The 14,753-nt window shown below is 38.1% G+C and overlaps 1 protein-coding gene across 6 annotated transcripts in view; it reads left to right on the forward strand.

Annotated features, from left to right (window-relative positions):
• LOC123650139 (dynamin binding protein) overlaps positions 1–14,753 on the forward strand; it is a 104,977-nt gene that overhangs the window by 33,993 nt on the left and 56,231 nt on the right. For 5 of the 6 annotated variants that reach the window (XM_045568648.1, XM_045568651.1, XM_045568646.1 and 2 more), the window contains exons 2-3: positions 4,118–4,272; positions 7,413–7,535. In XM_045568648.1, the coding sequence (XP_045424604.1) occupies positions 4,128–4,272; positions 7,413–7,535 (268 nt within the window). In that variant the 5' untranslated portion in view covers positions 4,118–4,127. Of the gene's footprint in view, positions 1–2,236; positions 2,259–4,117; positions 4,273–7,412; positions 7,536–14,753 lie in introns of those variants that run through there. The other variant, XM_045568650.1, reaches the window with a different exon arrangement.

The following is a 14,753-nucleotide window of genomic DNA, read 5'->3' on the forward strand; positions in this document are numbered from 1 at the left end:
CAACACAACAAACAGACCTGAATTCTGGTCTGGCTTAGCTATTTGTTAACTGTTAAGGTTGAGTAGGTTACTGAGCAGCGGTGCTGGGATTAGAGCCTGGCTGTCTACCCTGCAGTGGTGTGATGATTCAAGCTCCTACCACCTGGTAGATACTCACATGGAAGCTGCTGTTATTAGTGTACTGTCAGCTGTAGAGGATGAAGGAGAAGTCCGAGGTTTTAATGCTCAATTTGGAAGATTTATGTGACACCCCAGTGTCATACATAGATAGGCAAGCTGAAAAGTAAAACTGTGGGGAAGAGATGGTTATTTTGGTTTTAGATAAGTGGAACTCGAGATTTTGATATAAATAGTTTCATATATTTTCTGAAAGTTCAATAAATTATTTGTTCACCAAAAATTTGCAAATGTTTTATGTGCGGGGCACTGCTGTAGCCCACTGAACAAAACAAACAAAAAATCTCTTCCCTCACAGAGTTTACATTCTAAAAGGGTTTGAAGAATTTTCTTTCTGAGGATATTTATGTTTCAAATGCAGAATGACCCTCCAGAGGTAGAAGTGCAGGCATTCAGCAGGGAGGGAAGAAGGTCTTGTTTTCACAGCAAACTTTTCTGATGTCCCTGAAATCGTGCCATGCAGGCAGCAATTTCCTCTGTTTTCTCTCAAGCCCATCTGTGTTCTGATTTCCTCTGAAGTTCTTTTTACTTCCATCTGGAGTTGGTGGAACAGCTTATAGAAGCAATTTATGATTAAGTTTCAAAATACATGCTCAAGCCTCTAAAATGGCCCTGGCATGGATAATAATAGTTGCTTTTCATAGTGTGTATAGAGCAGAGAAGACAGATGAAATTCATCATATAATACGTAAAACAGAGGACATCAAGACCTACTTTCTGGTCTCACACATGAATCATGTAATTTAGCGAGGCTCTGACTTCAGTACCCTTCTAGGGTGTGTGTTCCTCGGGAATTACGCACTCATTCCAATCGAGTAGGAGGTCAGTCGGCAAAAGTATTTATTGAGCCAGATTCTCCTCTGCTTCTGAGTCATTTTCTGGTGGAGTGAAAAGGTTCTCAGGGAGAAGCTTTAACTCTTTCAGGTCACAAGGATTACTCTGTAATAGAACAGAGTAGCTCTTAAGTAATCCTGTGGGGTTTATGCTAATTCTTTACCTTATATTTTAGATAACGAGGTACATATTTAGTCTGATAGTGAGATGAAATTTGAGAAAACATAGTATAAGAAGGAAAATAATATCTACCTTGTCCCAACCTTGAGGCATTGTTTTAATAACATATAGATGGCTAAGAGGTTTGCAAAATATTCTGTTTGGTTTTTTAAAAAAAATACTTGGGACACCACCCTTATGCGGAAATCTGACATCTGGCAACTTCAGTCCTCTGGAAGACAGCCAGAAAATTAGAAAGGGCCCTCAGAGCCCCACATAAAAAGTCACTGTTGAAAAACTCTGGCGCTAACACATGTCCTTTACCACCACCAAAGAGTTTGTTAGCCTCCCATTTAGAGCTTGTTTACTTTTATTTATCTGGGAACTTTAATAATTTTGATGGTGTACGTGTGGTCCCCCCCTCCCCAGCAGATTATAAACAGCAATGTAGAAAGAGGGTGGGAGAATGGACAGAGGCACTAAATTGAGAGCAAAGTATAGGCTGACATTAACAGAGAAAGGCCTCAAAGTTGCACAGTCCCGGTATTATATATCACAACACAATACTGTAATGCATAATCTTAATAATGAACTTGCATCCATCAGCCAAAGAGCAAATCATGTTCAGTCTCTTGAAGAAGTATATTGAAGAAGTCAGAGAAATATATGTCTATTTTTAAACATGTTCAAAATTAACCAAGTTTCGATGTGTTGAAATGTTAAGTGCTGTAGTGTTTACAGAGATTATGTACTTGAAATAGCACGTTCTCTGGTGATGCTATATCAGTGACACAGATTTGAGTTTGTAGTTGATTATGGAAATGATGTTTTGTAATAGGCCACTAACATCGAGCAGCTACTATACCAGCCCTGTCCTAGGTGCTTTCACACAATTAGCATACTGGGTAAACTTTGGAGAAAGACACATGGGGGTTCTCATTCCACCTCTGACTTACTGTGTGACCTTGGGCAGATTACATCCCCTCTCTGAGCCTGTGTCCTCACTTGCCAAATGTGAACCAATACTATACAAAGGATTGTTCTGAGGACTCCATGAGGGAAGTACACAGTACAATGCATGGTACCTAGTAAGTACTCAGTAGATATTAGGCACTATTATAACTACTTTTATCATTGTAATCATCCTCTTAATTATTATGAAAGTATCATTATCTCCAATTTTTTGGGACAAGGAAACTGAAGCCCAGAGAGTTTAAATAATATGTCCAAGGTGAAATAACTAATAAATAATGGAGCTGGGATTTGGGCTTGGGTCTCTGACTCCAGAAGCCTAGTGTTTTACATTCACACATGCTGCCTCCTTAGCATGTATTATAATTAGATTTCTTTTAATACTTAAAGAAAATCTGTGGTAGGAGAAGACAGAGGATGTGGGAAATGCTACTAACCACTTCTTTTTTCCACTGTGGACCCAAGTCATCTCATTTTAGAAAAAAGTTCCAGGTGGGAGGGAGGAGGAGGGGGTGGGTAAATTCACACCTAACAGTTACAATGCACACTATCTGGGTGACGGGCACACTTGTAACTTTGACTCAAACGGTACAAAAGCAATTTATGTAACCAAAATATTTGTACCCCCATACCATTCTGAAATTAAAAATAAAAATAAAGAGAAAAGAGTTCCAGTAACACAAAGATAAGCTACTTTTACTCAACAGTACAAATTAAATAGGTAATGTTTAATTGTGTTGCATGGTTTATTAAAATCTTATATGTATTCCTCATTAATATGCTGAACTGTTTATTCTATGCCTAGTATGTTTGATCACATCAGTGTTTTCTTAGGTTATACATTAACAGAGCTACAACCATCTTTTCTTTTTTTGTAATCAGGCACTTAATGCTTTTTGATGTGATTATAGTTGAATGTGAGATGAAAGTTAGAATCCTTATCTCTACTAACACCAAGTGAGCACTCAAGGTGAATAAAGAGAAATAGACATGGACACTCCGGAGAGCTTTAGCTGCTCCTTGTAAAAGACCTGGGGAGAAATGTAGCTCTAATCGGGGCTGACTGTTTACAGGTGGACTATGTCTTCTACTTATGCCCTCTCTTTCTACTGCTGCAGCACATACGTAGGTTCCCCAGCCACACGTGTCAAGGTAATGGACACATCATGTTATTACAGCATAGACACTAGAACAGTGCAAGGATATGCTCCAAGTTTGGGCTACAGACTTCTTTGAACTAAAAACACACTGGATCTGGAATAATGTACTAAGTCTTGTCTGGAGGCACCATCTACATAGCACTTCCTTCTTCCTTTTATGAAGTTTTACTTTTCATTATGTTTTAAATCTCAGCCTTTGAGGCGTGGTCTTGCTGCAGTTCTTTAGACCGCGTTATATTTTTCTGTAGAAACATCCCAGTAGGTAGGAGCTAGAATGCCCCTCAGTCCCTCAGTTTGTGTCGTGGCCCTGCTGCTATGAGCGCTGTGCTCTTGAATAAGTTATGTTTTCTAACCTTGCTGAGCCTTATAGTATCTTAATCTTTAAGATGGTTATGGGAAATAAATGAAATGTCATATCTAAAATCCCTACTTTTTAGATGCTGTATTTAAAAAGTATCATGTTGTCTGGTGCTTTAAAAATGTTAATTTCCTTACTGCCCTCTTCTGGCACTCTGAAAAGCCTACATTTGCTGACTTGAATCTATTCTGTCACTCAGGGGTATAGGTCATGTTTTTTTAAATTCTAGAATTCCTTTGGGATTCAAATGAAAAATATATGAGGAAATTAATATTTTTAGAGAAATAAATAAAAAAGTACTTTGATTTTTTAAAAAATATAAAGTACAAACTTATTTGCTCAGCTTTGACTTCGGTATAAGTATCTCTTTCTTAAGCTTTACGATTTTCACGAAACAGATCTATATTACAATGTCTTAAATATTTACACTTTTCTGTTTCTTTTGATCTCTCTCCAGGTTATAAAACATGGAGACTGGCTCGGTTGTTCGAGCCATTTTTGACTTCTGCCCTAGTGTATCAGAAGAGCTGCCACTTTTTGTGGGAGATATTATTGAGGTGTTGGCAGTTGTGGATGAGTTTTGGCTTCTAGGAAAGAAGGAGGATGTTACAGGTAAGAGACCCCCATTCCTCATGTACACAATGCACCCCAGGCCTTGCCTTCCGTCCAAATTAAAAATAAAGACTAAATGGGAAGCCTAAATTAATAAACTTCAGAATCCTTTTGTGTTTGCCTTCTGTTTCCTGCTGTGGTCTCCACCTGGGAGGGGGAAATTTCTGTCTTTCCATTGCTCCTTAGTGATTCCTTCAAGAGGCTGAATGGTTCGACACCAGCTGCCACGGCATTTGTCTATCTAATTCTTTCCCTTTCCTTCCTTCTCCCTTCCCAGGTCTTTATTCTTTTGTTCAGTGTTATTATTTGTCTTCTCAAAATATGCATTATTCCTTTCTTCAGAACCCCATTGTTTACCATTTTCACAATCAGCTTTATCTCAGATCAATGGAACGTAACACTCTCTCCACTTTGTTTCCTCTAGCCATTATTCTTTTACCTTTTTCCAGCCTTTCTTTCATTCTTCACTTGATCTTAGCCAAAAGGCCAAGAAGCAATCTTTCTCTCATTCTTTTCAAGGGAATGTGATTCATCCTGTTCACTCCTCCTTAGATCCATGGTTGGCCCAAATTTATTAAAACTACCCTCTACCCTGGGTGCTACCTACCTCCCACATTCCATACACCTGGTTAGTTTTTTCTTTTCTTTAAAATATATGTTTACATCAATTTTTTTCATTAATTAGCCTAAGAAAGGGTGGAAGCTTTCCCTGCATGACACACACTTGTGTTCATCCAATCCTTAACTTGCATGTATGAGGGGACTTCAAAAACTTCATGGAAAAATGGAATTAAAAGATAAAAGTAGAAAATATAAGTTTATTTCTCAACATAAGCTCCATGAAATTAAGACATCTATGTAAGTGATGATAGCAGACATTTGGTCCAACCCTAAAGAACTGAGGGTCCTGGGAATTTATTAAATAACTATGTCAATACAGTCTTCTTTATATTATTAACTGAAGAAAAATAGGTGCCATTTAAAGATTTCTTAAGATTAGGAAACAAAAAGAAGTCAGAAGGAGCCAAATCAGGACTGTAAGGTGGACCTAATGATTTCCCATTGAACATCTCACAAAATTGCCCTTGTTTGATGGGAGGAATGAGCAGGAGAATTGTTGTGCAGAAGGGCTCTCTGGTGCAGCTTTCCCGGGTGTTTTTCTGCTAAAGCTTTGGCTGATTTTCTCAAAACACTCTCATTATGAGCAGATTGTTATTGTTCTTTGGCCCTCCAGAAAGTCAACAAGCAAAATGCCTTGAGCATCTCAAAAAACTGTTGCCACAACCTTTGCTCTTGACCAGTTCACTTTTGCTTTGACGGGACCGCTTTCACCTCTTGGTAGCCACTGTTTTGATTGTGCTTTGTCTTCAGAGTCGTACTGGTAAAGCCATGTTGCATCTCCTTTTACAATTCTTTGAAGAAACCCTTCAGGATCTTGATCCTGCTTGTGTAAAATTTCCATTGAAAGCTCTGGTCTGGGCTGCAGCTGATCTGGGTGTAATGGTTTTGGCACCTATCGGGTGGAAAGTTTGCTTAACTTCAGTTTTGAGTCAGAATTGTATAAGCTGAACCAATTGAGATGTCTATGGTGTTGGCTGTTGTTTCTGCTATTAATCATTGGTCCTCTTCAATTAGAGCACAAACATGGTTAATTTTTTCCTCACAAATTGATGTGGATAGTTTGCTGCTTTGGGCTTCATCTTTAGCATCCTCTTGTCCCTTCTTAAGATGAGTTATCTATTTGTAAACGCTGATTTCTTTGGGACATTTTCCTCATGCACTTTTCATAAAGTGTCAGTGGTTTCACCATTTTTCCACCATAAATTTGTTTGCTCTGGCTTCAGTTTTAGCAGAAATCATGTTGCTCTGACAGGGGCTCTTTTCAAACTGATGTCTTATCCTTCTTAGTGCCGCAAACTAGATCCTGTTCAGACATGTTATAACAAGTTAGTATGAGTTTATTTTGGTGCCAAAAAAAACGAAATCCATGCATAATTTTTTCATAGTACAAATTTTTCATGGACTTTTAGAAGACCCCTTATATTTATCTAAGTCTGGGTTGGAATATGTTAAACAGACCTTAGAGTAGACTCTTGACATTTAACTCACATTTGGCAGATGAACAGATTATTTCCCAGTAGAAATGATACCTCAGCTGAGACAAAAATGATGAGTAGGAGTTAGCAGGGCAAAGAGGATAGGCAGAGGGTAGTGCTTGTTGAAGTCCCTGGAGTGAGAGAGAACACGGAGGGACGGAGGGACGTTCAGTACAGACTGGAGTCTGAGTGGCTGAGCAGAGGAGGATGGGCCGGAGAGAGGAGCAGAAGCTGGGTTGTGGAGGGTAAAGTATGCCATGGTAAGGACTGAAGGAAATGGGAAGCCGTGAAAAGTGCTGTGAGCATGGTCAGATTTGAACTTTGGAAAGCTCACTGCTGTAGATCGAAGAGGGATATGAAGGGGCAAAACTGGAGGCAGGGAGGGCAGTCGGGAGGTTGTGGGAGTAATCCAGGTGAGAGGTGGTGACAGCCCGGACCAAGGGGTTGGGTCTGGAGATAGTGGACAGACACAGGAGATGTTTAGAAAGTAGAATCCATCAAACTGTCTTATTCTTTCCAGCTAGCAGGCCCTGTCTTTCTGCCACCACCTATTAAAACCCTGCCCATCTTCAGACTCGAATGCTATGTTTTTCTTAAAATTTTTCATGTTCTTCCTGACCCATTCTCTACCCTCTCTGAACTTCCATAGCAATTTGTATACCTATGTTGTGACTCTGAATTATTATTTATGTCTAAATTAGACCTTACATCTAAACTAGATTTTCAGATCTTTGAAGACAAAGACTGTCTTATGTTTCCCTCTGCAGTGTACTTTGCATATACAGCTGTATCTGATAAATGCTTATTGGATTGAATTGTGTTCTCTGTGTTCTGCATGCATCTAATATTAATATTGTGCACTGTCTTTTTTCTACAGTAGATCTCCAGTCATGAGTATTCAATGAGTTTTCAAGTCGGGGTCTATAAATGGACTCAGAAAAAAGTGTTCTTGTACACAGATAGAAAAAGAAATTTCAATATTAAAAGAAAATTCAGTATTCGGTATTGAATTTCAGTATTCGGTATGTTTCCTTTTATTTTCAGGACAGTTCCCCAGCAGTTTTGTGGAAATTGTGACCATTCCCAGTCTAAAAGAGGGAGAGAGACTGTATGTCTGCATCTGTGAATTTACATCTCAAGAATTGAACAGTCTTCCCCTCCATCGAGGTAAGCTGCTCATCAAAGAGTAGACTGTTGGAAAATTAGATTGGTGGAGTCTGCCCATTTTGACAACTAGATCAACTATAAAAACTGTTGAATTTTTATAAGTGGCTAACCTCTAGAGAGTCCTCAGTAATACTAAAATAGTATGGACAATAATAATGCCTTATATTTTAGTAGGATTTTACAGTTTTCACAGTATTTTCTCACAAACACATTCTCATTTGATCCTCAGCACAGCTGGGAGGTTGCAAAGTGGGCATTATTAACTGTATTTTATAAATAATGAGGGTGAGATTCAAAGACTGCTAGCTGCAGGTGAGAAGTTGTGGCCTCAGAATGTGAAGTCGTAACATATTCTAAGTCCACCACGATCTTCCCACTGCCCCTATACTGTAGCCACACCTCAGACTATGTATTTATCTTTTTCCCCATAAAAATTTGTATGGCTTTACTACAATATTACTATTTATTAATGCCTATGGTAAAGCAGAATTTTGATATATAAATTAGGAGACAGATGCAAACCAGCCCCATTTTACCACCCCATCGTTAAATAATGTTATAAAAGTGCCCCTGAGAGCCAGTTTAAAAGAAAGTGATTTAACACATTGCCACACTAGAAAAAATTTTTTTTTCCCTGGGGCCACAGTGTTTTATTACAAAAATAGAATAAAAGCTTTGAAAACAAAATGATCCTTTCTAATTTAATGAAAAATTTGTTTATTGTTTTCTGTGCGTGAGTTTATACGCAACTCACGCAGCGCTAGAATCAGTTTTTTCACTGCATGCCGATTGAGTTGTATGTGACTCGCAATATAGTTATTCAATTTGTTTCAGAGAATTGAGTCTTCATGTGCTTCATGAGGCCGCGGGCTCAAACCTAGCATGAGTTAAATACAACTCACATGGCATTAATGTGTTAAAATAGTCATAGTCATCTCTCGGTGGTATTCCAAGTATTTCTCACTTCTTGCATTCAGATAGATATATGAACTATAAACTATATACCATTTCAAAAGTGTACTTAAGTCCATACATTTGTGTGTAAAGAGAGAAACCAGTAGTGTTCTGTAGACTGAGTGTTATGATCAATCCAATTTTGTGAAACTCGGTCACCAAAATGGTAGGTTTGTTACTAATATTGTTACTTACTCTTTTGAAGTATGGCACAAAAGGGATGGGCTTAATTTCTTACTCCCCCACCCCCGTCCCACACACACTCACACATATTCAGAAAAACCTAGCAAACTTCTCTAACACTTAGTGAGAAGAAAAGAATATTGGATTTTGACCTTAATCCTCAAAATCTATTTTGAGAGTTTCTTGTGCTTCACTTTATACTCAGCCTCCACCTCTATTCTGTATACTTCCTTGCTTAATGAAGATTGGGAAGAAATAAATCAAGAGATTATCGCAAGGACCTGATCTGCCCTTACTCATAGCTCTCCCAGTGGAGGTCTGTAGTCCATGTCAGACCAGCCCCAGATAGAACAGAGAAGGCAAGAGCATAGTGGCTCCCGCCACAGCTGTGCAGAGGGTGTGGGTAGCCTGGATTTTAATCAGATAGCATGGCCGTCTGAGAGGTTCTCAGGAAGACCCAAGCACCGTGAGTCACCTGTACTAGGACTGATTCAAGGTCAGAGCAGGTCCTGGAATCTGTAGATCTTATCTTGACTACCTTTTAACTAATTAAGCCTAATAAGCTTAAAATTGTAAGTGAACTCCAGAGGAGGAGGATGCAGGGCAGGGGGACAGGTTGGGAAGGAGGGAAGAGAAAGAGATGTACTAATCTATCTCGTTCTCTCCTCTGTGATATTCTAGTGCCAATAATCACTGGCCAGACAGCTTTCCTTCTATGCCTTTCACGTCTGTTTCAGCTCTGTATGTCTCTTCCTATTGGAAAACACCAGCCTTTGAGGTTGGGGAAGTTAGGTGTACCTATGCAATCGGTATTTTTCTGGGAAACTTAGCTTAAGACACAGCAATTTTGATTCCTCTTGTTTTCTATACATTACAGGTCATGTTATCAGGTATTAATTTTGATAGTCGGAAACAAAATGACTGAAAAAATGCATGTATTGTTTTATACCACATATAGTTTATCAGACTTGAGTCTAGGCTTCCTGATTTTCAAGTCTAGTGGGATGACCCTTCTACTCCCTAGACTGAAAACTGTTTTTGCCATTAGATCGATGTTTCAGCTCATGAGTAGTGTACATTCCTTTCGCTCTGTGCTCTGGTACTGTTAATCCTGATCGCTGTTGTAGCTTTATCTTTCCTTAGTAACCCTCAGTGTAGTGTAGCTTCTCTTCTGTGTAAACAAAACATTGGCGATGGAATGTGTCAGGAGGGGACTTGGAAACCTTAAGAATATGTGAGAGTACCATCGTGTTCTACCATGTGCCTTTTAGTTAATTGTTATTTATTTACCTTTAAGAAGTATCATTAGGATTAATGAAAGAAAATTATATATACGAATATATATAATTTATATATGTATATATGTATTTAGAACAGGCAATATAGCTTAAGAGATAAGAATTCTGAGGCCCTAGGTTTATATCCAAGTTTACCACTTAATAGCTGTAAACTTGGGCTAGTTATGAAGCCTCAGTTTTCTTGTCTATAAAATGAAGATGATAATACCCACCTCAGGGTAATTGTGGGGATTAAATGAGGTTATACATATAAAGCATCTGGCAATAGGTAAGCACTTGATAAGTATTAGCTGTTCTCATTGGCTTAACCTGGGTTCTTGGGTTTCGCAGATAATTCTGTGAAGTTTCATGGGGATGTACATTCTTCCAGGGAGATTCTGTCTGGAATCAGAACCACCAGTGGTTTCTTCCAGCAGGTGTCACCCTTCCTCCTTTTCCATAAGCGATCCAGTTGGTTTGGACTTGTATTTTGAATTACAGTTAAACTGAAAAACAAGACTGTTTTTTAGAGGAAGGGTCAACACAGTAAGTAAAGAGAGGGAAAAAGAGAAAGAGGAAAAGAAGTAAAAGTTAAAAAAAAAAAAAAAGAAACGAAACGAAAACAAGAGAGTATAACAAGGAAAAGACAGAGAAACCAGAGAAAGAGGAGAGAAAAAAAATTAGTAAGTATTGTGGGGAGTGATAGAATATCCCTAATAATTGCCTCACAAGGGATAAGAATGCTTATCCCTTGCCTATAACCTCATGTTTCTAGGCCATCTCCTCCCCCAAAACAAAAGGCCAATAAAAAAATAAACTGATAATCAGTCAAAGCATGTGTTGTAAATTTGGGATGCCATGAGTTTGCGATATCAGGATTAAAGTTCTGACATGGCTGAATTGGAATCCTAAATAAGACCCTTATGTGGTCAGTCTGCCTGAAGCCCGCAGTTCCCTGGGCATTCAGAGAGAGCCATGGTGGGGTCAGGGAGGATCCTACTATTGCAGTCAGACTGCTTATGTTGGATCCTAAGAAGACCTGCATTTGTTCTTATCATTTTATGACTAACACATTTCCTGTTCAAATAAGAAATCCAACCAGAGGAAACAAGCAGTGTGGCTGGGATTAATTGTGCGTAAACCAAAGGCTCAGGCTGACTCTAAGGGTCACCACACATCCTATTTTTCTGTTCTCAAAATCTGGGCAAGCTATTCCAGGAGCTCCTCATGTTAACGTTTCAGAAGTCTGAAAATGACCACCAGGCAGCCGGCATTCCTAAGGAATCACCTAGGACCCCAGGGGCATAGCTTGTATGACTCTTTCTGATGAAAATGAGACTCATGCAGACAAACTCAGTAACAGGGCTATAAAAAAGGTCCTTGAGGCCGGGCGTGGTGGGTCACGCCTGTAATCCTAGCACTCTGGGAGGCTGAAGCTGGTGGATCGTTTGAGCTCAGGAGTTCGAGACCAGGTTGAGCAAGAACGAGACCCTGTCTCTACTAAAAATAGAAAGAAATTATATGGACAACTAAAAATATATACAGAAAAAATTACCCAGGCATGGTGGTGCATGCCTGTAGTCCCAGCTACTCGGGAGGCTGAGGCAGTAGGATCGCTTGAGCCCAGGAGTTTGAGGTTGCTGTGAGCCAGGCTGACGCCACGGCACTCTAGCCTCGGCAACAGAGTGAGGCTCTGTCTCAAAAAAGAAAAAGGTCCTTGAGCTAAATGATCTCTAAAGTGCTTTCCAGGGTATAAGTTCTGATTTGTTTGAAAATTCACCTTTATTATGGAGAAATAACCAACACAATGACAGTCTGCTAGGTAATAAACCTTATCAAAAGTTACCCTGCTGAAAATAGATAGGAAAACAAGCCCTATTATATGGGTTCGTGGAGATCTAACAAAACTACGAAAATATTGCAATTCTACAGCTTTAAGAAAGCTAGTCCATTTCAAAGCCAGAAGAGTGGGAGTTATGGCACGCTTTTATTCTTCCTGTTCACCAAGAGGCCCATTGTGTCTGAAAAGCAGTCTCCAGTGAGTTCCCTCTGTGGCCCCAGTGGATGGCTTTAGGGCCATGGGGGAAAAAAATCACTTATAATTCTCAGGACCCCAAGCTCTGACCAATGGATATGGAATCGTAAGTTAAAGGAACATAGAAATATAGGACCCTATTTCTCGGGAACATCTAAGCAAAATAATACCAAATCCATGAAAATACATTGGGCATCTCCTACTAAGTCTAAAACCTTATGTTAGGTGCTGTGTAGTATATAGAAATACAAGTGTCAGAATTAGTGGTACAAGTGATAATTTCTTTGCTAGGTTAAAAAAATCAAGAGCACATGAAAATGAAGAGGCTGAAAGATAACCTAGTTTTCCAACATGGTTGACTATGAAATGACCCGTATGATTTTGCTAGATGCTTTGCTACGCCGGTTTTATTCTACCTGGGCCAGTAGGTTTTCTTGAGCACCTCTGCTCATGGAAGGAAAGTTGAATTAGGTGACAGATGAGAGGAAGGTTTCAACTATAAGATTATGGTTAAGATTAACTTTAATCTTAACGTAAGATTAAAATTGATAATCCACAAATGAACAGGTTGTAATCAGATAATTAAGAGTTTGTTATAAAACAATTGATTATCAAATTATAGAGTCATTTTTTTAAAAAACTGAGGTAAATCATATGACTGAATTTTAGAGTTTTTCCAGAAACAAATACTGAGCTGTTATCCTTTCTTTACCTCAAGTTTTTCAATAAGACAGATGCTAACTATTCTAAGCTTATATTTTGTGAAGATAGCCTGAAAATTGGTTATCTTCAAAAACAAAAGTGACAATTTACTAGAACCTTCTTTTAAGATCTCATAGTGTATTTTCAGGATAGGGACAGCTCAAGAACTATGGAGAAAATGAATGAAGAGCTTACTGCTCATGACCTTTACCTCAGACAAAGAACCCATTCCTGAAAACTTCTTTAACTGTTACACATTTGATAATGAATAAAATTTAGTGTGAGAAATTCAGTTAATGATGAACCCTATCCAAAGGGCTATATGTTATTCTTTTGTCACTTATAAACTGATCCAGTGGTGTGGGTTACAGTAACATTGTTTATAGCAGTGTTTTTCAAACTTTTGGTTTTTGTGTTTTTATTTTTTTTAGTTTTCTTTTAAGCTGATTACAAAACTTTTGGGTTTTAGGATCACTGCACACTCTTAAAAGTTATTGAGACCTTCCAAAGAGCTTTTGGTTATTTGGGCTTTGTCTATTGATATTTATCATATTAGTTATTAGAATTAAGAACTTAAAAAATTATTCATTAAAAAACCCATTGCATATTAATTTAAATAACATTTTATGAAAAATAACTAGTTTTCCAAACAAAAAAATTTACTAAGGAGTGATATTGGTTTACATTTTTGTAAATCTTTTTATTTTTTTAAAAATCATTTATTGTTTTTTAGAAACAAGGTACCTGCTATGTTGCCCAGGCTGGACTTGAACTGGGCTCAAGCGATCCTCGGTCTCAGTCTCCCAAGTAGCTGGGACTACAGGCATGTGCCACTGTACCCGATTGTGAATCTTTTAAATTGTTTGACTAAATAGAAGAAAACTGTATTCTCATATTTACATCTGTATTCAGTATGTTGCAATATGTTGTTTTGGTTGAAGTATATAAAGAATATCCAGCCTCACACACATATTATGTAAGGAGAGGCAAAAGGGGGTATTTTAGTAGTTTTTTCAGATGATTATGAATATTCATCTTTGATACTGCACCAAAATGCAACAAGTGGTAGTTTCTTAAGGGATAATTGCAGTGTGGGATCTATATCACTATATCAGTGAACCTTTCCTACTATTATACTAAAATCCATTAATTTATCTTGATTTTGGAATGAATCTTTAGCCCTGAATGATTTTATAATGTCATACATTGGAAAATATTGATTCGGTGAGTTATTCAGTTTTTCCAAATGTTGACCATTTCATTATACAATATCAAAAAATTGTCTGTTAATATTTATAGTGATATCATCAGAAACATCTTTTAAGTATAGGAAAAATGTCACACTTATGGTAGGAGGTACAAGTTTTCCAAAATTCTAATTTTTGCTTGGAGGTTGGAATTTTATCATTGGCAACAAGTATTGTCACTTGTTTTCCTTAATGTTACAGACCACTTCTTTCATTCTGGAGGAAATGTCTGCCAGATAGTCAAGCCTGAATAACCACAGTTGTCTGTCAATCATTCTTGGACATAAAATGGTGTTCTCTGAAAATGAGCAGTTGGTCAAGCTTGTAACTCAGTTGCTCAAGCACTTCTCCTCGAGACAGCCAGTAAAAGTGTTTTATGTATATCCCCGTATTGTCACAATGAATTATTTGTATTGTTTTATCAAGGATGTTTTTAACTGATCCTGTCTTTTTTTAAAACCATGAATGCAGGGTGGTAAAGAATACAGTGACCATTCAGTGACAATTCCTGTAATTTGTTGCCACTCCCTTGGTTTATACATTGCCAGCATTTTTACCCACCATTGCATTTGCACAATCACTGCAGATGTCAACACAATGAAAAATGTAGATAAAGTCTTAATGTTATTGTGAAAATGGTTTTGAGCTCACAGATCCCCTGAAAGGATTTCAGGGTCTCATCCCTTGGGTTCCCCATGGGTCACTCTTTGAGAACCACAGCTTTATAGGAATGTTCCATTTATTAAATTGTCACAAGTGGTCATGCTCTTAAAACCCTAGGTGTATATTTTCTTGAATTTGGTAGCTGTTTAAAATGATG

Source organism: Lemur catta, chromosome 14, assembly GCF_020740605.2.
Source record: "Lemur catta isolate mLemCat1 chromosome 14, mLemCat1.pri, whole genome shotgun sequence".
NCBI classification, from domain to species: domain Eukaryota; kingdom Metazoa; phylum Chordata; class Mammalia; order Primates; family Lemuridae; genus Lemur; species Lemur catta.